This window comes from Bombina bombina, chromosome 4 (assembly GCF_027579735.1).
Source record: "Bombina bombina isolate aBomBom1 chromosome 4, aBomBom1.pri, whole genome shotgun sequence".
Classification (NCBI taxonomy): domain Eukaryota; kingdom Metazoa; phylum Chordata; class Amphibia; order Anura; family Bombinatoridae; genus Bombina; species Bombina bombina.
The window spans coordinates 999,763,444-999,789,860 of NC_069502.1; the positions used below are offsets into that span (position 1 = coordinate 999,763,444).

The following is a 26,417-nucleotide window of genomic DNA, read 5'->3' on the forward strand; positions in this document are numbered from 1 at the left end:
GTCTGTCCCGCCCACTGCCAATGGACTATACAATAGTGCTGAATATAGGTTTAATGAATGTAGACCATATATTAATATATATATATATATATATATATATATATATACACACACATCTAAAATGGCATTTGTGGCTGTTTCAGAGTGTATGGGACATGCGCAAGATAATAGAATTATTCCAAATCAAAGTCTTGGAATACTCTCAAACATGTTGAAAAGTCCAGTTTGCACTTTATCAACATCCTTTGTGTGTTGAACTTGATGCCTCCATTTTGGATTGTGATTGCCAAAGTCATTGATATCCATTTATTGTATGGGTGATTTTCCCGCTATCTGGTCAGATACTACTGATCCGTGTTGATAAAGTTCTGCGTGATCAAAATCCATATTGGAAGGACTAGAATGAACCCATAGTTATAGGAGTAGTGCAATAAGAAAATGCTGTAACACGTTCGAGCATTTTCATGTGCTGTTAATTAAACAATGCTGACAATAAAGCATATTTGTGAGCGTCGATATGATCAGTTATGCTCTTACCTTCCACAAATTGTTGTTTCTCTTCTAGGTAAGTGTAGAGAGAGTACAAGGCTATAAGAGAAGAAAAAAGATTAATTGCGCTTAACAATGGAATTCTGCTATTTGTTAAAATATTTGGAATTTACTGTGAAATGGTTTCTATATTGAAGCAGGTGTGCCTGTGTTACTGAGTTTCCAATCTCATCACTTAATGAAATGATCTGCAACGTAATCCAGAGGCAGTCTGTCATCAAGACCTTAGTGGCTAAAAACATAGGACAAGGGATGCCCACACAAATCTTCTGCAAATATCTGGGTAGGAACAAGGAGCAACTCTAGCCGTAAGGACCTTTTGGCCCTCTGTGCAACTTTTAGGATTAACCCAATTAATCAGATAAAGAAAATTGATCATTTACTCTGAAATGCCTATTTCAGATATGAGGTACAGATGTATGAGGCCAAGACTGTAGAGTTCTTATGAGTGTGTGCTGCCCTCTACTGGGAAAAAGTGCAGTTAACAGCAGGATTAGGCAATGTAGCTTCCTAAGAGAAAATTCAGTTTTGACAGTTCTTTGATAGACCAAGCTGCACATCTAGATATAAAATAACTCAGCCTAGCAGCAATTATGTTGCACTGTTTACAACTAAACAGAATATTGCAAAGCTAAGGTAGATGTCTAAAACTGAAATGTTAAAGTCCAATACACTGTTTATTTAACATTACCAATTCATATTATAATATCCCTCTTACATTATTTATATGGAGCCCAGACTATTTTTTTTACTTCATTCACATTTTACCTGGTTCTTTTTTTTCATGATATTGATGTATACCAAGGTCTTCATCTATATAAAAAAAAGAAACAGAAATGTGTTATCATTTGTTTACTTTTTTGTTCCTCGTGAAACCATAAGCTTTCATAAAGACTTCCAAATCCATTATCCTAAATGTGAATTAGCCACATTTGTTTGACTTGTTATAACTTTATAACTTTATAACTTTTTAGCAAATGAAAATAATTTCCTGTTTAACATAATTACATTTTCTAAATTTCAAAAAAAAATAAACAAATTGTTTGTGATATGTTTAACAACAAATTTTAATAGGATGGTAAAAAAATCAGCTGCAAAAGATGTGTAACTTAACAGTTGACTTGCAATAAGACCATTATTTTATTTGTACATATTAGTTTAGCAATCATATCATTCTTAAAGTGATGGTAAACGCTCCCTTTTCTAAGCAAAGATCCAGAATATTAGTGATATTTTAGATTGAGTTTAATTTATTAGTTGTAATGAAGATGCGCTATAACTTACTTTTAATGTAGATATGAAATTTAAAAAACCCGAGCTGGGCCGCCCACTTCAAAGTCAGTTTTTCTGTGAGCTTACGGCTTGAAATGTTCTCCAATCAGTGCTCTAGCTACAAAAAAGTGCCATATGAGAACTAAGCAGTGTGCCCGCGAATCGCTTTTGAACAACAAGACCCGCTCAGTAGAACCTTGAGCAGAGCCCAACTTTGGGATAAAAAAATCAGGAAATGCTTTAGATTTATAAAGGTGCTGCAATTATTTTGTTATTTTATGTTTACTGTCCCTTTAAGTGCTACTAATGTGTGCATAAAATGTGAAGAATTAAACAAAATATAACAGGTTTAAAGAAATCAGCTAACTAAATAAATGGAAAATAATATGAGAACTAAGTTTTATATATATATTTTTTTATTTGTTGTAATAATCATTGCATGCTATTTTATTTATTAGGAGTGTGACAGCTTCATAATTAACGGGTAAAAGCGACCACATTTAACTGTATTACAAATGAATTGTTACAGAAAGAAACCCTTGGAGTGTGACTTTTAGTTTCATTAAAACTAATTTTTAAATCAATACATTTTCGAAAACACTTTTCAAAAGAGCCTGTAGTGCATTGTAGACTAATACAGTGTGTCACTTGACTTTGTGGTAGCAACTGGATTCCACATTTTTGTAAAAATACTTCAATAAAACCAATTTACCTCCAACATGCAACGTATTCTTCAAAGACCACAGGTATAGTTCAACCAGGCAGAAAGACATCTGTAAAGGGAAAATAAGAACTGTTAGAAAAAAAAGAACAACATGTGCAAATTAATGGCTTTGTTACCGGTTATCATGAGAACTTTACAGTAGTGTTATTTAAAAAGTCTTCTGCAAGAATCATTAAAAGTTCTCTTTCTGAGATATTAAAACAAGATTTATACAAGCGACAAAACAATTTCTAATGCAGTATTGTGCCTTCTTGTAACATGCTGAAACTACAATACGTGTTAAGGAGGCTTTCATTGGTATAAATTAGGGTTGTCAACCCAAGGGAAACTTGGGGCCTATGAAACTAGGTTTGTGGCCCTTCAGGAAATTCAGAACTAATGGTGTGTGCCATAGTTTTTAGGCCATAGGGAAAAGGGGAACTACAGAGAGTACCCTGCAACTTTACCTTAATATAGTCCTATACACATTTATTTTGAACATGTATTATTTAATTGTTTAATTAATTGTTTAATAGTCATTAATTTATATGCGGCCCTTAAGGATTCTAAAATATTGATCTGCTGCCCCCATGTCCTCTGAAGTTGGCCATCGCTGATATAGATCAAGTTGTATATGGCTGGAGGAGGAGTGTAAAAGGCAACAAATGTTGCCCCCCCCCTCTTTAGCATGGGTCACCTTTTTTATGCCACTGGGCCACCATTGGTAAGCTGATCTGCAGCTGGAGACTTACTTGCATCACCACTGATACTATTTTGTTTTAAGGCATTTTATCTTTTACCCACTCTGTAAAAATGTCTGTGGATGCCCATGGATCAGATATATCCAGTAGAAAGCTAGATCAGTCAGAGAGACTGGAAGCTTTCCATTATTTTATTTTATGCCCACTGTGGAAAAAAATCTGCAGGCGTCCATAGATCAGGTATATCTGGTACAAACGTAGCTCATCCAGAGAGACTTTGGAAGCTTTCCATCACTTTATAACAGCAGAATGGAGGACAAAAGTGATCAGGTTTCCTAATATTTTGGTGTTTACAGTATTATATTAAAAAAAGGGACAGGAAAGGTAAAATGTAACTAGTTTCAGATAGTGTGTGTAATTTTAACTACATTCATTCACTACTGGGAATTTCAGAGAAAAGCTTGCCCAAAGTACCGGAGAATTCTTTTTTTTTTTTTTTTGCTATCGTTCCTTTAAACAGAAATAGATCCTTTGGGCTTTTTCAACTATCATAACTATATATATATTTTAAGTAGACAACCCAAGATATTGATCTACACCCATTTTAGTATATTTCATGCCACCATTTGGCCGCCAAATGTGCTCATATAAAAAAATTGTTACATTTTTCACAAACTTTTTTCTCACTGAAATGTTTAACATACCACTTATGCAGTCATAACACAAATGGTTGCAAAATCTTTTTTGGGATACCCTTTGTTGAGAAATAGCAGACATGCATAGTTTGGCATTGGTTTATGGTAATTGCAGCTGCGCACCACACTTCCCAGCAGTAAAGGTGTTAATCAGCTAGCTGATAATGGTAATATTTATTGTATTACAAGGATTACCCTCCCACCTCCCTGATGCCTCAAAAAACTGCAATCCTCCCTTCCGACAACCCTCTGGTCACCACCATCTTACGTACAGATAGTCTGAGAGTACCCAGTGTAGGACCTTTTATATTTATTTATTTATATTTTTTCCTGTAGTAAAGGGACCCCTCCTTACCCTCCTGGCTCCCTGATCCCTCCCAAACAGCTCTGAAACCATCCCATTTGTCATCACCATCTTAGGTACTGGCAGCAAGTCTGCCAGCATCCGATGTAGGTTTCTTGTTGTTGTTTTTTTCTGTAGTGTAGGGGTCCCCCCTTCTCCTCCCCACTCCCTGTTCAAGCAACAACCTTTCTGAAGTGTAGGGACCCACCTCTCCCTCCTAGCCAGTAGTTTTTCCATAATGTAGGGACAAAGCCTTTTCTGTAGTGGAGGGATCCCCCTCTCCCTCCCCCTGCCATGATGGGATGCCCACCACCTCCTTCCTTCTCTTACACACCATCCACCAGCACTGAAACAGACAGTGACAGAGTCTGTATCACTGTCTGTATCAGAGATCTGGCTTCATATGGTAAGAGTTGCGCCTTCCACTATAAAAGCTGACAGAGGAACAGCAAACTGCGCCACAGTGTTGGACGTAGGTGCTACATCAACACAGTACGCTGTGCAAAGTACTGTGTGATGTAGTACCTACGTCCGTATGGCGCAAAGGATTAAGACATTTTCCAATATACTTCTATTATCATATTTGCTTCATTTTCATTGTATCCTTTTTTGAAAAGTAGGCTCAGGAGCAGTAATGTAATGCTGGCTGTAGCTGAAGACACCTGGTAAGACAATAACAAGAGGCATCTATGTGCAGCCACCAATCGCCAGCTAGCTCCCAGCAGTGCATTGCTGCTCCTGAGCATACGTAGGAACTAGCTGGTGACTGGAAGCTATGAACATGTGCTTCTTGTCATTGGCTCACCAGATGTGTTCAGCTGGGTCCCTGGAGTGCATTGCTGAGCTAGAGCTAACTATGTCACTGTGCTCTTTTTATACTCATAGTAAAGAAAGCTTGCAGTCCAACATTACTAGTGAAACCTTGAGACAGATGACCAGTACTTTCCCTATGAAATCTAATGTGATTGCAGTTGTGGTTTGAAATATTTTGGAAGACTAACTGCAAATGTTTGCTCTAGATGGAGTGAACATTGGTGAAACACCAAGAAAAGTTGGTGTGTCTAGACAGAGTAACATGAGGGCGCTCAGGACTTCTCTCTAACACACACTGAAGTTCTACAGTTATGTTTAGCATTTTTATTGATTTTCTATGTAACACATATATGACTTAATTTGTTTAAGTATATACACTCTAGTTTAGATTAATTATTAATGGATTGGTTTTCATTGATATTTTCTCCTATTTGTTTGAAATTAGGCACTTTTAAAACCCTGGAAATGTTTATTCTATGGCTACACATTAGAAATAAATGCTTGCTCACAGGCAGGTATGTGTAGGGAGTGTAGGGAGGGCCTTCTTAAAATATTAGAGGGATTATAACAAGGCCTAACTAAGCTACCTCTGAAACCTTAGGACCGCCATAATCAATATACTAATGTGATCGTATATGAGCATCTCCTTCATAGGCATTGTTCAATTAATGTATATTTATGTTGTAAACTTATATAACCCCTATGAAATCAATTTTAACCCTGAAATAAGCATACTGTATATTATACCCCTTTTATGTTTCTCCTTAATATTTTTTTATTAACTCTTGTTATTATTGCCCTTCTTTCATTTTTCTTTTACCATAGCATATTTTTGTAATTCTTCATGTTGCAGGGCCATGTGTGACTCTTCAATAAAAAAATACTATCCATGGACTTTCTAGTATATTTCAACAGTCAGTTCCTTCTCTGTGGAAGTAGTATAGACATATACCTTTGACTCAGTTTTTACATGTCTTAGTTTGTTTTCTTCCTTTTTTTTATTTCTTTTGTGTGTGTGTGGGGAAATTTTGGAAAAAAAGAAACAAAAATGGATCATTTGGAAAACCAGTTTTTCCGGATATTACATAGTTAATTCAAATCTTAATTTTTGGGGCACAATACGCTCCTCAGGGGGAGTCTCACCTCATCCTTCTCCGATACACTCTCTATCTGATTTGTTAAAAGCCCTGCCGGATTCACACCCTGAATGGTGGGCAGAAGAAGGATTTGAAAATATTGCGGATCTGTTTAGTAACGAATCTTGCATGACTATAGTAGCGTTCCAGAAACGGTTCCCCCAAAGGCCTCTTTTGCAGTTTGAGTTCCTTAGACTTAAAAACTTTTTATGATCTTGGAGGTTTCTTAAAGTACCACTCAGACAGTTAACCAAATGGGAGCAGAGATGGTACTCAAAAACACGAGTTCCGAGGATGTTTTCGCTAGCCTATTTAGATATCCTCCAACCACGCGCCATCTGCAAAACACCTTATATCAAACATTGGGAAAGATCCCTCAGGTTTGAAGCTCCGGAACAGACATGGGCTAGGGTGCTACATAATGTTTCCTATATGGAATTATTTTATAAGATCTTGACACATTGGCATCTGACTCCCCTTAGACTGTTTCAGATATCCCAATCTCATTCCCCAATGTGCTGGAGAGGATGCGGTAGGATTGGGTCCGCCACACATATGTGGTGGAAATGCCCGAAAATCCAGAGGCTGTGGACCAAAGCTCTATTGTGTTGCAGGAGGTTTGGTAGAAGAGGTAACGGTGAAAATATGTAAATCAGGTTGAAGTTCCAGGGTACCGCCAAGGCATCTAACAGCTCCGCCTGGGGATCCCTGGATCAATACCCGTATCTGGGTAGCTTTCAATTGAGCCTGGACGCCATGAGATCTATCTCCGGCATCCCCGATCTGGGGCAGATCTCCGCAAACATCTTGGGATGGAGGGACCATTCCCCTGGATGAAACGTCTGTCTGCTCAGAAAATCCACTTCCCAGTTGTCCACACCTGGAATTTGGATCGATGAAACCAAACAATTGTGAGTCTCCACCCACTCCAGAATCCGAGATACTTCCCTCATGGATAGGAAGCTTCTCGTCCCCCCCTGATGGTTTATGTAAGCTGATGAATCTGATTAATCGAAACAAACCCAGAAGGGGCCAAGCCCTCAGAGCGTTGAATATCGCTCAAAGTTCCAAATTATTTATAGGTAGACTAGACTCCTCTCGAGTCCATCTGCCCTGTGCCCTTTTGGCACCCCAAACAGCTCCCCATCCTGATAGACTTGCATCCGTGGTCACAATCTCCAAGGATGGTCTCAAAAATTATGTCCCCTGAGACAACTGCCCCAGTCGGGTCTACCAAGATAGGGACTCCCTTACCGGACTGAAAGATCTGAATGATCGCCGTTTTATTGTCTCAACATGCACAGCTGAAGAAGCATTAGATGGAACCTGGCGAAAGGAATGACATCTATGGTGGATACCATGAGCCCGATCACCTCCATACACCTGGCCACAGATGTCCTGGAAGATGTCTGGAGAGCTAGACAGTTGGACGCAAGCTTGCAACATCTCTGATCTGTCAAAAAAAAATGTATGCTTACCTGATAAATTTCTTTCCCTTGTGGTGTACCCAGTCCACGGGTTCATCCATTACTTGTGGGATATTATCCTTCCCAACAGGAAGTTGCAAAGAGGACACCCACAGCAGAGCTGTCTATATAGCTCCTCCCCTAACCCCCACCTCCAGTCATTCGACCGAAGACAAGTAAGAAAAAGGAGAAACTATAGGGTGCAGTGGTGACTGTAGTTTTAAAAATAAAAACACCTGCCTTAAAGTGACAGGGCGGGCCGTAGACTGGATACACCACAAGAGAAAGAAATTTATCAGGTAAGCATAAATTTTGTTTTCTCTTGTAAGGTGTATCCAGTCCACGGGTTCATCCATTACTTGTGGGATACCAATACCAAAGCTTTAGGACACGGATGAAGGGAGGGACAAGGCAGGAACTTAAACGGAAGGCACCACTGCCTGCAAGACCTTTCTCCCAAAAATAGCCTCCGAGGAAGCAAAAGTATCAAATTTGTAGAATTTAGAAAAAGTATGAAGCGAAGACCAAGTCGCCGCCTACAAATCTGTTCAACAGAGGCCTCATGTTTAAAAGCCCAAGTGGAAGCTACTGCTCTAGTAGAATGAGCTGTAATTCTTTCAGGAGGCTGCTGGCCAGCAGTCTCATAAGCTAACCGGATTATGCTTCTCAGCCAAAAAGAAAGAGAGATTGCCGAAGCCTTATGGCCTCTCCTTCTCCCAGAGTAGACAACAAACAATGCAGATGTTTGACGAAAATCCTTAGTAGCTTGTAAATAAAACGTTAAAGCACGAACCACGTCAAGATTGTGTAACAGACGTTCCTTCTTTGAAGAAGGATTAGGACACAGTGACGGAACAACAATTTCCTGATTGATATTCTTATTAGATACTACCTTAGGAAGAAAACCAGGTTTGGTACGCAAAACTACCTTATCTGCATGGAAGATCAGATAAGGGGAATCACACTGTAAGGCAGATAGCTCAGCAACTCTTCGAGCCGAAGAGATAGCTACTAAGAACAGAACTTTCCAAGATAAAAGCTTGATATCTATGGAATGCAAAGGTTCAAACTGAACCCCTTGAAGAACTTTAAGAACTAAATTTAAACTCCATGGCGGAGCAACAGGTTTAAACACAGGCTTGATTCTAACTAAAGCCTGACAAAACGCCTGAACGTCTGGAACATCTGCCAGACGCTTGTGCAAAAGGACAGAGCAGAGATCTGTCCCTTTAAGGAACTAGCTGACAAACCCTTTTCCAAGCCTTCTTGGAGAAAGGATAATATCCTGGGAATCCTGACCTTACTCCATGAGTAACCCTTGGATTCGCACAAATAAAGATATTCACGCCATATCTGCATGGAAGATCAGATAAGGGGAATCACACTGTAAGGCAGATAGCTCAGAAACTCTTCGAGCCGAAGAGATAGCTACTAAGAACAGAACTTTCCAAGATAAAAGCTTGATATCTATGGAATGCAAAGGTTCAAACTGAACCCCTTGAAGAACTTTAAGAACTAAATTTAAACTCCATGGCGGAGCAACAGGTTTAAACACAGGCTTGATTCTAACTAAAGCCTGACAAAACGCCTGAACGTCTGGAACATCTGCCAGACGCTTGTGCAAAAGGACAGAGCAGTGATCTGTCCCTTTAAGGAACTAGCTGATAATCCCTTTTCCAATCCTTCTTGGAGAAAAGATAAAATCCTAGGAATCCTGACCTTACTCCATGAGTAACCCTTGGATTCACACCATATCTTATGATAGATTTTCCTGGTGACAGGCTTTCGAGCCTGAATCAAGGTATCAATGACCGACTCGGAGAAACCACGTTTTGATAAAATCGAGCGTTCAATCTCCAAGCAGTCAGACGCAGAGAAATTAGATTTGGATGTTTGAATGGACCTTGGAGTAGAAGGTCCTGCCTCAGCAGCAGAGTCCATGGTGGAAAGGATGACATGTCCACCAGATCTGCATACCAAGTCCTGCGTGACCACGCAGGTGCTATCAAAATCACTGAAGCTCTCTCCTGCGTGATCTTGGCAATCAGACGAGGGAGGAGAGGAAATGGTGGAAACACATAAGCCAGGCTGAAGGACCAGGGCACTGCTAGAGCATCTATCAGTGCTGCCTGGGGATCCCTTGACCTGGACCCGTAACAGGAAGCTTGGCGTTCTGACGAGACGCCATCAGATACAGTTCTGGTTTGCCCCGTAGTTGAATAAGCTGGGTAAATACCTCCGGATGGCGTTCCCACTCCCCCGGATGAAAAGTCTGCCGACTTAGAAAATCCGCCTCCCAGTTCTCTACTCCTGGGATATGGATAGCTGAAAGATGGCAAGAGTGAGCCTCTGCCCATAGAATTATCTTGGAAACCTCCATCATTGCCAGGGGACTCCTTGTTCCACCCTGATGGTTGATATAGGCTACAGTCGTGATGTTGTCCGACTGAAATCTGATGAACCTGACCACAGCCAGTTGAGGCCATGCCTGAAGAGCATTGAATATCACTCTCAATTCCAGAATGTTTATCGGAAGGAGGGTTTCCTCCTGAGTCCACGAACCCTGAGCTTTCAGGGAGTTCCAGACCGCGCCCCAGCCCAGAAGGCCGGCATCTGTTGTCACTATAGTCCATTCTGGCCTGTGAAAGCTCATTCCCCTGGACAGATGGACCCAAGATAACTACCAGAGAAGAGAATCCCTGGTCTCTTGATCCAGATTTAGCAGAGGAGACAAATCTGTGTAGTCCCCATTCCACTGATTGAGCATGCAAAGTTGCAGTGGTCTGAGATGTAGGCGGGCAAACGGAACTATGTCCATTGACGCTACCATTAGGCCGATTACTTCCATACACTGAGCCACTGACGGCCGAGAAATGGAATGAAGAGCACAGCAGGAAGTTAGCAGCTTTGATATCCTGACCTCTGTCAGAAAAAATTTAATTTCTACTGAATCTATCAGAGTCCCTAGGAAGGAAACTCTTGTGAGAGGGGAGAGAGAACTCTTTTCTATGTTCACCTTCCACCCGTGAGACCTCAGAAAGGCCAGAATAATGTCCGTATGGGACTTGGCGATTTGAAGAGTCGACGCCTGGATCAAGATGTCGTCTAGGTAAGGAGCCACTGCTATGCCCCGCGGCCATAGGACCGCCAGTAGGGACCCCAGAACCTTTGTAAAGACTCTTGGCGCTGTGGCTAACCCGAAGGGAAGAGCCACAAACTGGTAATGCCTGTCTAGGAAGGCGAACCTGAGGAACTCATGAAGCTCTCTGTGAATCGGAATGTGGAGATAAGCATCCTTTAAGTCCACGGTAGTCATATATTGACCCTCCTGGATCATAGGGAGGATGGTTCGGATTCTCTCCATCTTGAAGGATGGGACCCTGAGAAATTTGTTTAGGATCTTGAGATCCAAGATTGGTCTGAAAGTTCCCTCTTTTTTGGGAACTATAAACAGGCTTGAATAGAAACCCTGCCCCTGTTCCTCTCTTGGAACTGGGTGGATCACTCCCATAACCAGAAGGTCTTGAACGCAACGTAAGAATGCCTCTCTCTTTATCTGGTTTGCAGATAGTTGTGAGAGATGAAATCTCCCCTTTGGAGATGAACCTTTGAATTCCAGAAGATATCCCTGGGAAACAATCTCTAGTGCCCAGAGATCCTGGACGTCTCTTGCCCAAGCCTGGGCGAAGAGAGAAAGTCTGCCCCCGACTAGATCCGGTCCCGGATCGTGGGCTACCCCTTCATGCTGTCTTAGAGGCAGCAGCAGGCTTTTTGGCCTGCTTCCCTATGTTCCAAGTCTGGTTAGGTCTCCAGACTGGTTTGGACTGGGCAAAATTTCCCTCTTGTTTTGCATTAGAGGAAGCCGAAGCTGCTCCACCCTTGAAGTTTCGAAAGGAACGAAAATTATTCTGTTTGGTCCTTAATTTATTGGACCTATCTTGAGGAAGGGCGTGACCTTTTCCTCCGGTAATGTCAGAGATGATCTCCTTCAGGCCAGGCCCGAATAGGGTCTGTCCTTTGAAGGGAATGTTAAGAAGCTTATACTTTGAAGTAACGTCTGCTGACCAGGACTTAAGCCATAGCGCCCTACGCGCCAGAATGGTAAAACCTGAATTCTTAGCCGTTAGCATGGTTAAATGAAAAACGGCATCAGAAATAAAGGAATTAGCTAATTTAAGACCTTTAATCCTGTCTAAGATATCATCTAACGGGGTCTCCACCTGTAGAGCCTCCTCAAGAGACTCGAACCAAAAAGCCGCTGCAGCAGTAACTGGAGCAATGCATGCAATAGGCTGGAGAATAAAACCTTGATGAATAAAAATTTTCTTAAGGAGACCCTCCAATTTTTTATCCATAGGATCTAGGAAAGCACAACTGTCCTCGACAGGGATAGTTGTACGCTTAGCTAGGGTAGAAACAGCTCCCTCTACCTTAGGGACCGTCTGCCACGAGTCCCGTATGGCGACATCTATGGGAAACATCTTTTTAAAAGCAGGAGGGGGAGAGAACAGCACACCTGGTCTATCCCATTCCTTAGAAATAATTTCCGAAAACCACTTAGGGACTGGAAACACATCAGTGTAAACAGGCACTGCAAAGTATTTGTCCATTTTACACAATTTCTCTGGAACCACAATGGGGTCACAGTCATCCAGAGTCGCTAAAACCTCCCTGAGCAATAAGCAGAGGTGTTCGAGCTTAAATTTAAACGCTGTCATTTCAGAATCGGACTGAAGTAAAGCTTTCCCTGAATCTGAAATGTCACCCTCAGATAGAAACTCCCTTACAACGGCTTCGGAGCCTAGCGAGGGTATATCGGACACAGCTATTAAAGCATCAGAAAGCTCTGCATTTGTTCTAGCCCCAGAGCTGTCTCGCTTTCCTTGTAACCCTGGCAGTTTGGACAATACCTCTGTGAGGGTAGAAGTCATAACTGCCGCCATGTCCTGTAAGGTAAAAGAATTAGACGCGCTAGATGTACTTGGCGTCACTTGGGCGGGAGTTATAGGTTCTGACACATGGGGAGAGCTAGATGGCATAACCTCCCTTTTTTCAGTCTGAGAATTCTCTGGTGATAAATCTTTAAAAGCCATAATATGGTCTTTATAGTTTATAGATACCTCAGTACATTTGGTACACATTCTAAGAGGGGGTTCCACAATGGCTTCTAAACATATTGAACAAGGAGTTTCCTCTATGTCAGACATGTTTAACAGACTAGTAATGACACCAGCAAGCTTGGAAAACACTTAAATAAATGTGAAACAGCAATGAAACAAAAACGGTACTGTGCCTTTAAGAGAAAAAAACTAACACTTAAACTGCAAAACAGTGTTAAAATGTAGTAAAGACTTCAAAATTTTTACAGTGTGAGTAAGGGACTAAAGCAACATTGCACCCACTTGCAAATGGATGATTAACCCCTTAGCCCCCAAACCGGATTTAAAAAACGTCAACCACCGGTAAAAGCAGTTAAGCTCTGCTGTGGCTCCTACCTGCCCTCAAATGTGATTAGGGAAGAAATAAGACCTCTATAGTGGTCCTCAGATGTAAGAGGACTCCTCTAGGGAAGCTGGATGTCTCAGTCTGAAAGAAATTGCGCAACTAGAGCGCGAAAATAGGCCCCTCCCACCATGTACTCGATGTCAGAGGGGCCTAAAGGAAATACTCCTAGGAGTATCTGACTATGCCATGTGGAAAACTAGGCCCCAAAAAAAGACTTATCACCCTCAGAGAGAAAAACGTCCCATTTATGCAAACATGTAAACGTTTTGACACTAACTAATATGAGTGTTAACATGAGCATTACACCACCTTGTAAGCATGATCCCAGTCGTTGCAAAATCACTGCATCTAGCTTACCTCAATATACACAAAGTTCTGTCAGCATTTTCTAGAACTTATCCTTTCTCTAGAAATAAAAGTACTGAACATACCTCAAAGCAGGTAACCTTCAGACCGTTCCCCCAACTGAAGTTATCCCATACTCTTCAGTTATGTGTCAGAACAGCAATGGACCTTAGTTACAAACCGCTAAGATCATCAACCTCCAGGCAGAACTCTTCTTCTAATTTCTGCCTGAGAGTAAAACAGTACAACCCTGGTACCGTTAAAAAATAACAAACTCTTGATTGAAGGCAAAACTACATTAAATCACCACATATCTCTTTATACTTCCTATCTTGTCGAGAGTTGCAAAGAGAATGACTGGAGGTGGGGGTTAGGGGAGGAGCTATATAGACAGCTCTGCTGTGGGTGTCCTCTTTGCAACTTCCTGTTGGGAAGGAGAATATCCCACAAGTAATGGATGAACCCGTGGACTGGATACACCTTACAAGAGAAATATCTTTATGACTGAAGAATCTATTATCGTACCCAGAAATTCCACACTGTTGCTGGGGACCAATGAACTCTTTCCTTCTCTTATTTTCCACCCGTGGGACCAAAGAAGAAGAGCTCTTGAATGATCCTCCGCAAGACTGTAGGACGGAGCCTGAACCAGGATATTGTCAAGATTATATCAAGATATGTGAGGAAGTATGTCAGGATGTGAAACACTGCAATGATATAACTTTGAATGGGTGATCTAGTATCCTTATTCTAGGAGGACCACTCAGCCTCACACCATACCTCGAATTCTGTAAGACTTAACTTATTAGAATTCTGTTATGCTCATCGTACTGAGGGTCTCTTCTGTAGGGATACAGAGAGATACGGAGCCTTCACGCAACTTAGAAGTTATGTAAGCAGTGTACACAAATAGGCAAAGGTAGTTTGTAGTTTGAAGTGTATTAAATCCTTTGGCATAAGGAATTTCATACACACATCTCATACAGGATAAAATATATACAATATTCATACATACCCGCAATCACACATGATATAGATATATATGTTGCATGATGAATGACACAATGCTCTGGTTTGATATGTATATGAATACTTGGTAAACTTAGGTAGCGTATGAAAATAGTGCTAAATATGATACTGATCAAACAATGAGGAGAGGTTTATATCTCAATTTGGTGATACACAACTAAACAGTTTGGCAGCAGATGAATTGAGCTGGAGAGTGACACAGAAATCAATATTGAGAATATTTGCCTTAAGCGCTATAAGCATGTCTCTTGGGAGGAAGTCTGGATATCACCTGTAGGCAGTATTTAGTATGTGAATATTGCAGTCCATAGTACAAGTACATAGGCAAGTATAATTCTGATAGTAAATAAGTAACAGATACAGACCAGGATCCGGAGAAATACCAGGTAAGTTTAGCCGAGTAAGTTATGGTGCTGCGACAGGGAAACACAGCTTGCGATGAGAGAGGAGCACACGCTGAATCTGCAGGGCCGGATGCCGGGTCTGACGTCACACGCTGAACGGATCAGCAGAGGAACCGGCAAAAAGAAACAGCTTCAATCTTTCAAGGAGGGTAGAGAAGGTATTTCCCAAATACCTAGATGAACGAACAGGGTCTTTTGACAGGAGAACTCACAACCTAGTGAGTAAGGAAGACTAGGATCCGAGCAGAGCAGCAGGGATAGGCTAGGTGTCTTCACAGGCTCTTGAGGTGAACAAGTGCAACAAATTACCAGGCATAGATTAGAGTGAGGAGGAGCCTTAAATAGGGGTAAAGTAATTGAGACTTAAAGGAACAGTACTAAGTCCTAACAAAACCCTGACAGATATTGTCCAGGTAAGGTGCCACTGCAATTCCTCTGGCTCTCGCGATTGCAAGAAGAGCTCCCAGAACCTTTGTGAAGACTCCTCGGGCAGTCGCCAGAGTGCTTGTCCAGGAAGGAGAACCTTAGAAACCTGAAGTGATCCTTGTGGATTAGAACATGAAGGTAAGCATCCTTCAGGTCTATAGTCCTCATGAATTACCCTTCTTGAACAAAGAGCAAAATCAACCTGATTGTCTCCATCTTGAACGATGGGACTGACAAAAATTGGTTTAGGGCCTTTAGGTCCAGAATTGAATGTGCCCTCCTTCTTTGGGACCACGAAAAGGTTTGAATAATACTCCAGACCTCTTTCTGCCAGAGGGACTAGGATGATTACCCAGAGAGATGAGAGATCTCTCACACACCTCAGGAAGGCGTCTCTCTTTTCTGGTCTTGAAGATATGTTTGAAAGGAGGAATCTGCCTCTGGGCGGAGAAGACTTGAAACCTATCCTGTAACCATGGGATACAACCTCCAGAACCCAAGGGTCTATAACGTCTTTTCTCCAGACCTCCGCAAAAAAGGATAGTCTGCCCCTACCTGATCCGAGGACGGGTCGGGGCCGCCCCTTCATGCCGACTTTGACTCGGCGGGCTTCTTGTTCTGCTTGGACTTTTTACAAGAGTTAGCTGGCTTCCGAGATCCCTTGGATTGCTCTGACTTTGCGGCAGGTTGCTGACCCTGAGACTTGTCTACACGAAAGAGACGAAAAGTACAAGAGTTAGCTGGCTTCCAAGATCCCTTGGATTGCTCTGACTTTGCGGCAGGTTGCTGACCCTGAGACTTGTCTGCACGAAAGAGACGAAAAGTAGATCACTTTGGTTTAGCCTTTTTATCCTGAGGCAGGAAGCCACCCTTGCGACCCGTGACCATAGAGATGAAATAATCCAGGCCCGGGCAAAACAAAATTTTCGTCTTCAATGGGAGGGAAAGCAAACAAGACTTAGAGATCATGTCAGCAGACCACGACTTTAGCCACAGAGCCCTGCAGGCTAAAACAGAAAACCCTGATGTCTTAGCATTCAGGCGAATAATCTGCATGTTAACATCACAAATGAATGAATGTGCCACCTTTATAGTCTTAATTCGGTCTAGAATTTCATAGAGAGGAGTCTCCACCTTGACCATCGCTGCTAGTGCATCACACCAGTAGGATTGCCGCCGCCGGCTGAAAAACGAACCTTGTGAGTTGGAACATCTTCTGTAACATGGACTCCATCTTTTTATACATGGGTTTCTTAAAAGAGGAGCTATCCTCTAGCGGAATAATCGTTCTCTTAACAAGCGTGGAGATAGCACCATTCACCTTAGGGACAGTTCCCCACAGTTCAAGCTGCGCCTCAGGAACGGGAAAAAGCTTTTTACATGAAGAAGAGAGGGAAAAGGACGAACCCAGTTTCTCCCATTCATTCTTAATAATGTTAGCCATTTTGACTGGAACCGTGAAAGCCTGGGGCACTACCCTGTCCTCATAGACTATATCACGTTTAGGAATTTAAGGTAGTTCCGGAACCTCCAACGTAGCAAGCACCTCCTTTAGCAGATAGTGCAAATGCTCCATCCTAAACTAAAAATCAGTCTCCTGACAGAGGCCTAGAAGTAGCCGATTCCGCCCCAGAAGCAACATCCTCCGATAAGTCAGAGTTGTCCTCCTCAGCTGATAATCTGTCCGAAACATCCAGCGGAGTCGAAGACCCCTGAGACAGATAGCAGTGCCGTTCCTTATGCTTGCGCTTAGAAAAACAAGGCATCGCATTAATGGCCGCAGAAGCCGCAGGCAGTAATTAATCGGCAAAGTCTGGTGGCCAAAGGGCCCCTCCCGCAGGAGGATTAGTAGTGCCCTGGGGAACTGCTTGTGTAATCGAAGATGATTGCAGGGAACGGGTGGAGAACCCTCAGAGGTGGATAGCTCAGTCATATTAAATACTTTATTCTTTTTGGAAATAGCAATATTGTCAAAGCATGTGGAACAGAGTTGCGTCAGCGGTTCAACACTTTAACATATCAAAGTCCTCCATAGCTTGCGCCTTTATTACGGACTTGAAAAAAATTAATGGTACCTTTATATCCCAATGGCCGGGGCACTCACCACCTCCTATGACCCGGACTACAGGAAACAGCTTTCGCCTCCTTCGAACGCAGGTCGAGAAAGAGGAAGTTGTAGTGCCATGCAGGACCGCCCCTGCACTCGAGAGAAGGGCGCGCCAAAAAAGCCTGCCTCAATTTTTCTCTATGAACTGTGTTCCACACTGACAAAGCCTCACAAAAATGCAGTAGAAAAACACAATAAACAATATTATGCATATTAATATCTCCCCGGTTTCAAACCCCCATTCCGAGGGTATTACCTTAGATTCTATAAAGATAAAAGGAGCCACACTGTGACCCTGTCTTCATGCGTTATCAGATATATATATATAAATTAAACGATACTACCAGAATCAATGCCGTGGAACAGGAACACGGCCCTTAGTGTGACAGGGTAGTAGCATCGCTCCTGATATGGACTTGAGAGAAGAAAAGCAAGCAGCGAAACTCATCTACATTAATTGCAAACGGAGCTGTTAAACTGAGTCGGGATGGGTTTGCAGAAAGACTCTCCCTGCATCTCCGGACTCTAACATTCACCCAAGCTCTCACTGAGAGGCTGACAGGACTACTTAAAACTCCAGTCCCATTGCGAAGAGTACTACCCTCCATAAGAGACTACTCCGAATCTTCCGACACATCTCTGCAAACCTTCTGTGACGACAGGCAAAGAATGACTAGGGATGAGGGGAGTGGGGGAGGTATTTAAGCCTTTTGGCTAGGGTGTCTTTGCCTCCTCCTGGTGGCCAGGTTCTTAATTCCCACAAGTAATGAATGAAGCGGTGGACTCTCCTGCCATTAAGATGGAAAGACTGTTATATTCCGATAGTCACGAGCCCAAGAGACACTACACATTAGCAGACAGAATCACTAAACAAACATGATTAAAGTCCCCCATGTTCAATAACCCCCCTCAGGAGATATTAACCCTCAATTCCATAATATAAAGGAGTCCCAACAGTGTGTGAATCAAAAGCTTGCTTTGAATTCGTTATTTAACCCTTTATTTCTTGGAACAACTTTGGTAAACACATTTGCTTGTCTTCTGATCAGAGTCCACATGCATTAGACACCAAGTCTTTATCCACATACTTGCACAAATCCTCACGTAAATCATGCTTACTCATGTTAAAAGTATTGTGTACTAGGCTTCCATTTGAGTAGAACTGTGGACAAACAACAAGTCTGAGTACAAGAGGAATAGAAAGCATCTGCATTAAGTACAAACACCATTCCGCCTCATAAATATAGTTCATTAGTTTGCCCATATACAAACAAGACTGCAGCCTTAAAATCATAGCATAACAATCCTACTTATGTGTTTTATATGTGTGACAGTAGAAGGCGGCAGCAGGGAGATGAGAGGAGAAAAAAAGAACTAATAACCCGGTACCAACACAACCACGATTAGTGCAAGTCACTCCCCATGTTGATTTCCTGCTGCATTTCTAATGACAAGTATCCCTCTAGTTATGTGGGTCTGTTTTTTTTTTTTTCTTTTTTCTTTTATCACTGTATTCCAGCTGGCAGCTTAAAAAAAAAAACCCTACTTGTTCCGGTCTGAAAAAGTTCCCCAATAGTAGAATAGGTGCATTGCGCGTGCGCTAATGCCGGTTACGAGTTAGTTAGAAAATGACAGGTATCAGAAGAAGATCATGATGTTACGAATGATGAAAAAGGGGCGGAGCCAGACTGACATTTTCAAACGACAGCGGCGGCAAAGTAAGTGGTTTTACTTGCAAACGGAATATCTGTAAAAACTGTGCTATATTTGTAAAAAAAAAAAAAAAAAAACCACAATCTATGGCAACTTTATAGATATGTTAAAACTATTTTTGGGTTGACTGTCCCTTTAAATAAAACTATTTAAATTGATATTATTAAGGTAAAAGTTGATCAAACAAGAATGATTAACCTAATAAATTAGAGATAGTTCACCTCACAATAATTTTGCAGTTATCTGTGTATTTCTAATGGTATACATCCAAATCAGTCATTTTCTGATACAACTGGAAAAATAATCTGAAAAGTTATTATTCTAAAAATGAAACCTTTATGTGTCGATGCTTACTGACTAGTGGTTTAAATTATGTAAATCGTTATTAAAAATCAATTTGATTTAAATCAAATCCACCCTTCCTGCCTGTACTTTGAATTACGGACTGATTATTTGATTAAAGACCTTTGGAACTGTATTCTATCACTGCTGAAATGCCCTTTTGCTGCAACACCCAGTTCCTGACTGCTAATTTGACCTTTGGCCCATTACCTGACTGACTATCTGTTTGGCTTTCCCAAGTCTTTCCGTCTTCACTGCAGTCTACTAAAAGCTGTATCCAGACATGCTCAGAGCCTGCAACGCATCTCCAACAGAAGTGGTTCCAGTCGTCAAACTAGTTAATTCCTACATTACCTAATAATTTGATAGCACAGTAAAAGTAGGGGGAAAAGATCACAAACTTGAACTTGCCATTAACTTATTGATCTTCACATTAGTGACATGCTTTGAGCAAACTCTTTCCCTGATCCAAATGACATACATACAGTATATAAATGAGCCATAAGATTCTTAAAGGGACAGTGTACTCAAATATTTTCCACCTATAAACTAAAAGTTAAATATCTGTTATAGATAGGAGTGTGTCTTCAGATGCAGTTTAATGTTTTCTTTTTTTATTTGAAAAGATCATTTTTATATACAGTACACACACTCGTAAAGGTTGAACCTGGTTCATATTCCAATTGATTACAAATATAAAAAAGAAACAATAAAAAAGGTTCAAACCAAGCACTAAGGGCTATATATCAAAAATAGGACAAAGCCTTACACAGTTATTTTTATAGCATATGATCAGCAGTAGCAAGGAATCAGCTAATAATTGAGCAAACTGATAATAGTGCAAATCAAGTCAAATAACAACTCCCATCAATCTAGGACAAATTGTAAATAATAAACTTGGCACTGTTTCGAGTAAAGCATAGTCCCAGATCACCTTTAATATAAACAATACAAATGATGACTCCTATTATTTACACAGGTTATCAGGGTTGCCAGGTGACCGGTATTCAACGGGACAGTCCGTTTTCTCAGCCAGCTGTCTGGTAAAATTTGTAGAAAAATACCAGACATATGATCTGTGAGATCAAGGCTTTTTATCTGCTCCCCTGTCCCTGACTCCCTGAAGCGCATACTATCCCTTTTACCCACAGCAAGTAGAAGAGAAACCACATGCTGTCTAGTCTTTCACAGCGTGGAGTTAACAAAGTGAAGTGAAACTTGTGCCCCCTCCCCTTTCAGAGATGTGCAACAGTTCCCGGGTTGTTGTGGGGGCGTGGCGTCTTACAGCTGCAGCGACGCAGAGAAGAGTTCCAGAAGTGTCACTGGTTTGTTTTGCAGACGTTCTCTCTAGCCTGTACACTGCCAGAACAGAATATATGTAAGTCTGCCCTCTCACCTCCATAACTCTATTATGACTGCTGGAGTGTTTTCCTTATTTTATATATTGTATGTAAATAATTATTTGACACCATTTCATTGAATGTGCTATCTGAGCTGTGTAGCACTAGTTAACTGCATAGTCTTCTTTTTTTTAAATTCTCTTTATTTCTACTCAGTGTGTGGGTATATATGTGTGTATGTATGTATATGTGTGTGTATGATTGTGTATATATATATATGTGGATGTATGTATGTTTGTATATATACAGTATATATAAAAATGTCTGTGTGTATGTATATATATATATATATATATATATACACACACACACATTATAAATATATATATATATATATATATATATATACACATACATATACACACTTACATTTTTTTTTTACCCATTTTCTCTTGCATCCCCCACCAGTTATTTGTACGGTATTTTTGTGGCGGACACCGGGCAACCCTACAGGTGATCGAACCCACATAACCCAGGAGTAGTGGTAAGCTTAAAAAGTTACTTATACTGTCCTGAAAAGTGAAAAGTAAAATCTGTAGACATCCTTTACTCTAAAGACATAACCATAGAACCCAATATCATGTGCAGTAGTTCATCAGAGTGAAGCAGCAGACCAACTAACTGATAATAAGATTCGTTGACAACTATTGTCATAATCGATTATATCGAAACATTGTGTTGATTATATCGAAAACTACTGCTATTAGGTAAACAGCAGAACAGGAAATGAAGACTGAAAATAGCGAAAGGAGCTCAACACCAAATTTGAAGTTACCTAAAATATTAAGGATACTTTGCTTATTTTAATTGTAAAAGGGACATTAAGTCCCTTAAGATTGTAATATTAAATGTTTAATAATAAGTAGGGGGAAAAAAGCAATCGCAATATACTTTATTTATTTTATTCCCATATATTGGATTTAAATCTGAAAGATGTGGATTTCCAATTCCTTTAGAAATCGAAAGGTAGATTCCAGACATAACACTGCCATATAGCAGTGATCCATTTATAGTTGTTCCTAGGGTTGAAACCTAGCCGGTGCCGGCATTAGTAAAATACCGGCAATGCAAAAGCCATTTTTTAAATTCTAACTGAATTCGCTCTGTATTTGGTCACCCCAACTTCAAGTGGGGAGCGCAGAGTCACAACCAGTTCCCTAGCCATTAACTTCTGATAGTCTAACTTGCTGTGTATCTAGAACAGCCTCTGTAAAAGGAACTTGTTTGGCTATTGGTCACAAGATAAGAACTCTAAAAGCTAATTAGCCTGAATTGCCATTAGTCAGCCTGTCATCACACACTCTCACTGCCAAGTTGCGTTTACTCTACAAGCAGCTGATGTCACCGCCTCTAGTCTCGTAAACCTGGCATCTGAATGGCCAAGGCGTTCTGTCAGTAAAGTGACGTCTGAGTGACTGCTCTCTCAGCTTCATCTCTTATAGTAGCGTGTTTGAGTGCTGCACAGCTAGAAGTAACGTGTCTTTTTTTGTATAACTCGGCGCTGAATCCTTTATTTAGTTCCCTGCAAATAAATATATATTTATGTTACAGAGCCTAGAAGGGAGTTCTAATTAGCAATGACTTCGGACTGGGAAAGTGCATTAAATTTAGCAGCTTTTAACTTGTTGCTTTGAATGTTTGGGACAAAAAAATATTTAGTTATTTATTCTATTAAAAACACATTTATATTAGTATTGCATAAGAAAATAGATTGTAATTAAAGAGAGAGAAATTATTTTCAGAGTTGTCAGCAATAAAATAGCTACAATAATAAATATAGTACAGAGGTACTAACTCTGTACAGGTATCTAAAGTTAGTAAATCAGAAAGGATTCACACTAGTCACGTAGCAACATAACAAACAAACAAAGTGTACCTGGTAGTTATAACAACCTCAATATCCTCACAGAGCCCCAGGATTAGGAGCCCCTCCACGGAGCTAATGACAAGAAATCCGAAATAATATACATACAGGTTTCCCTTTTTTATGTATTTATATTGTAGTATTAGTAAATTACTTTTATGTTATATGTTTATAACTGGTTGCTCAATGTTTTTTTATTTCTGTTTAAAACGATTATTTATTTTTTTTAACTCTAAAAACTCGGCAAAGTCTGATTTATAAAAAAAAGTGAGCTATATAGTAACTAAGTTATCATTACATATCAACATATAGTGTGTAACCCCTGTACCGAGAAGACGATGCCCCGTGTTTCTGGCGATCCTTCACGCTCGCCGGAAACACAAGATATGAAGCAGCGGTCAAGAAACTGCTGCTCCATAACCTGTCCGCCTCCTCAGAACCTGCTCCATAACCTGTCCGCTGCCTCAGAACATCGCAACACAGACATTGCAAGAAATCAATTCGATCGGTTGATCGACACCCCCTGCTAGCGGACGATTCTGCAGGGGGCATTCATCAATGTGCAGCGGACATGATCCGCAATATAGGATCATGTCCGCTCGCACCTTCTTAAATAGGCCCCTATAGCTCAATCTCATAGGGTCATGTAACATTGAGTGAATCTGCCTCTTTTTTTTGCAACGCCCTTTTTGACTCCCCCACGGACTGTATTTTTTTTTTTTTTTTTGAGGAAAAGGTGGTAACCCTAGTTGTTCCTAATTGGCCTCAGAAGAGAAGAAAAGGAAATTTATGCTTACCTGATAAATTTATTTCTTTTACGATATGACGAGTCCATGGATTTCATCCTTACTTATGAGATTACGCCTCCTGTTTAGCAGGAAGTGGCAAAGAGCACCACAGCAGAGCTGTATATATAGCTCCTCCCTTCCCTCCCCCTCCAGTCATTCGACCGAAGTTAGGAAGAGAAAGGAAAAGCCAAAGGTGCAGAGGTGACTGAAGTTTAACAAAAATAAATACCTGTCTTAGAAATGACAGGATGGGCCGTGGACTCGTCATATTGTAAAAGAAATACATTTATCAGGTAAGCATAAATTTCCTTTTCTTTTACAAGATATGACGAGTCCATGGATTTCATCCTTACTTATGGGATAAAATACCAAAGCTATAAGACACGGATGAAAGGGAGGGACAAGACAGGAACCTAAACGGAAGGCACCACTGCTTGAAGAACCTTTCTCCCAAAACCAGCCTCAGAAGAAGCAAAAGTATCAAATTTGGAAAATTTGGAAAAAAGTGTGAAGAGACGACCAAGTTGAAGCCTTGCAAATCTGTTCAACAGAAGCATCGTTTTTAAGCCACAGCCCTAGTAGAATGAGCCGTAATTCTTTCAGGAGGCTGCTGTCCAGCAGTCTCATATGCCAGACGGATGATACTCTTCAGCCAAAAAGAAAGTGAAGTAGCCGTAGCTTTCTGGCCCCTACGCTTTAAAGAAAAAACAACAAATAATGAAGATGATTGACGAAATTCCTTAGTCACCTGCAAGTAAAACTTGAGGGCACGGACCACGTCCAAGTTATGCAACAGACGCTCCTTCTTAGAAGAAGGATTAGGACATAATGAAGGAACAACAATTTCCTGATTAATACTCTTATTTGAAACAACCTTAGGAAGGAAACCAGGTTTGGTACGTAAAACCACCTTATCAGAATGGAAGATAAGATAAGGCGAGTTACATTGTAACGCTGAAAGCTCAGAAACTCTACGAGCAGAAGAAATAGCAACCAAAAATAAAACCTTCCAAGATAACAACTTAATATCTATGGAATGCATGGGTTCAAACGGAACCCCCTGAAGAACATTAAGAACTAAATTCAAACTCCAGGGTGGAGCAATTGGTCTAAACACAGGCTTAATTCTGGTTAGAGCCTGACAAAAAGACTGAACGTCTGGAACATCTGCCACACGTTTGTGTAGAAAATTGACAAAGCAGAGATTTGTCCCTTTAAGGAACTGCTGATAACCCTTTCTCCAATCCTTCTTGGAGAAAAGACAGAATTCTGGGAATCCTAACTCTACTCCATGAGAAGCCCTTGGATTCGCACCAATAAAGATATTTACGCCATATCTTATGGTAGATCTTTCTAGTAACAGGCTTACGTGCCTGAATCAAAGTATCAATGACCAAATCAGAGAACCCCCGCTTAGATAAAATCAAGCGTTCAATCTCCAAGCAGTCAGTTGCAGAGAAACTAGATTTGGGTGTTGGAAGGGTCCCTGAATGAGAAGGTCCTGCCTCAATGGAAGCTTCCACGGCGGCAGAGAGGACATGTCCACTAGATCGGCATACCAAGTCCTGTGAGGCCACGCAGGCGCGATTAGAATTACTGAAGCCCTCTCCTGTTTGATCCGAGCAATCACCCGGGGAAGGAGAGCAAACGGTGGAAACACATAAGCTAGGTTGAACGACCAAGGCACTGCCAAGGCATCTATCAGTTCGGCCTGAGGATCCCTTGACCTGGATCCGTATCTTGGAAGCTTGGCATTCTGACGAGACACCATCAGATCCAATTCCGGTCTGCCCCATCTGAGAATCAGGTTCGCAAAGACCTCCGGATGGAGTTCCCACTCCCCCGGATGAAATGTCTGTCTGCTTAAAAAGTCCGCTTCCCAGTTGTCCACTCCTGGGATATAGATTGCTGACAGATAACAAGAGTGAGCCTCCGCCCACCGAATTATCTTGGATACTTCTGTCATCGCTAAGGTACTTCTTGTTCCTCCCTGATGATTGATGTAAGCCACAGTCGTGTCCGACTGAAAACGGATGAATTTGGCCGAAGCCAACTGAGGCCAAGCCTGATGCACATTGAATATTGCTCTCAATTCCAGAATATTGATTGGAAGAAGAGACTCTGACCGAGTCCACACACCCTGAGCAAATGGAATGATGTCCATTGCCGCCACCATCAATCCTATTACCTCCATGCACTGAGCCACTGATGGCCGAGGATTGGACTGAAGGGCTCGGCATGTATTCAGAATCTTTCATTTTCTGACCTCTGTCAAGAAAATTTTCATGAATATGGAATCTATCAGAGTTCCCAAGAAGGGAACCCTTGTCTGCGGAATTAGTGAACTCTTTTCTAGATTCACCTTCCACCTGTGAGTCCTCAGAAAGGACAGAACCATGTCTGTATGAGACTTTGTCAGATGATAAGATGACGCCTGGATCAGAATATCGTCTAGATAAGGCGCCACTGCAATACCCCGCGGCCTGAGAACCGCCAGAAGGGACCCTAGAACCTTTGTGAAGATCCTGGGTGCTGTGGCGAACCCGAAGGGAAGAGCCACAAACAGAAAATGTTTGTCCAGGAAGGCAAACCTTAGGAACTGATGATGATGATCCTTGTGGATAGGAATATGAAGGTATGCATCCTTCAAGTCCACGGTAGTCATATATTGACCCTCCTGGATCATTGGTAAAATTGTTCAAATAGTCTCCATCTTGAAGGATGGGACTCTGAGGAACTTGTTTAGACTCTTGAGATCTAAAATGGGTCTGAACGTTCCCTCTTTTTTGGGAACCACGAAAAGATTTTAGTAAAAC

General features: G+C 41.3%; 1 protein-coding gene across 1 annotated transcript in view; it reads right to left on the minus strand.

Moving 5' to 3' along the window:
• The window catches only part of WDPCP (WD repeat containing planar cell polarity effector), a 1,247,576-nt gene that overhangs the window by 1,068,776 nt on the left and 152,383 nt on the right, over positions 1–26,417 (minus strand). Inside the window, exons 2-4 of the mRNA XM_053712064.1 lie at positions 2,534–2,594; positions 1,318–1,362; positions 538–588 (exon numbers count right to left, since the gene is read on the minus strand). Coding sequence (XP_053568039.1) covers positions 538–588; positions 1,318–1,362; positions 2,534–2,594 — 157 coding nt within the window. The remainder of the gene's footprint in view (positions 1–537; positions 589–1,317; positions 1,363–2,533; positions 2,595–26,417) is intronic.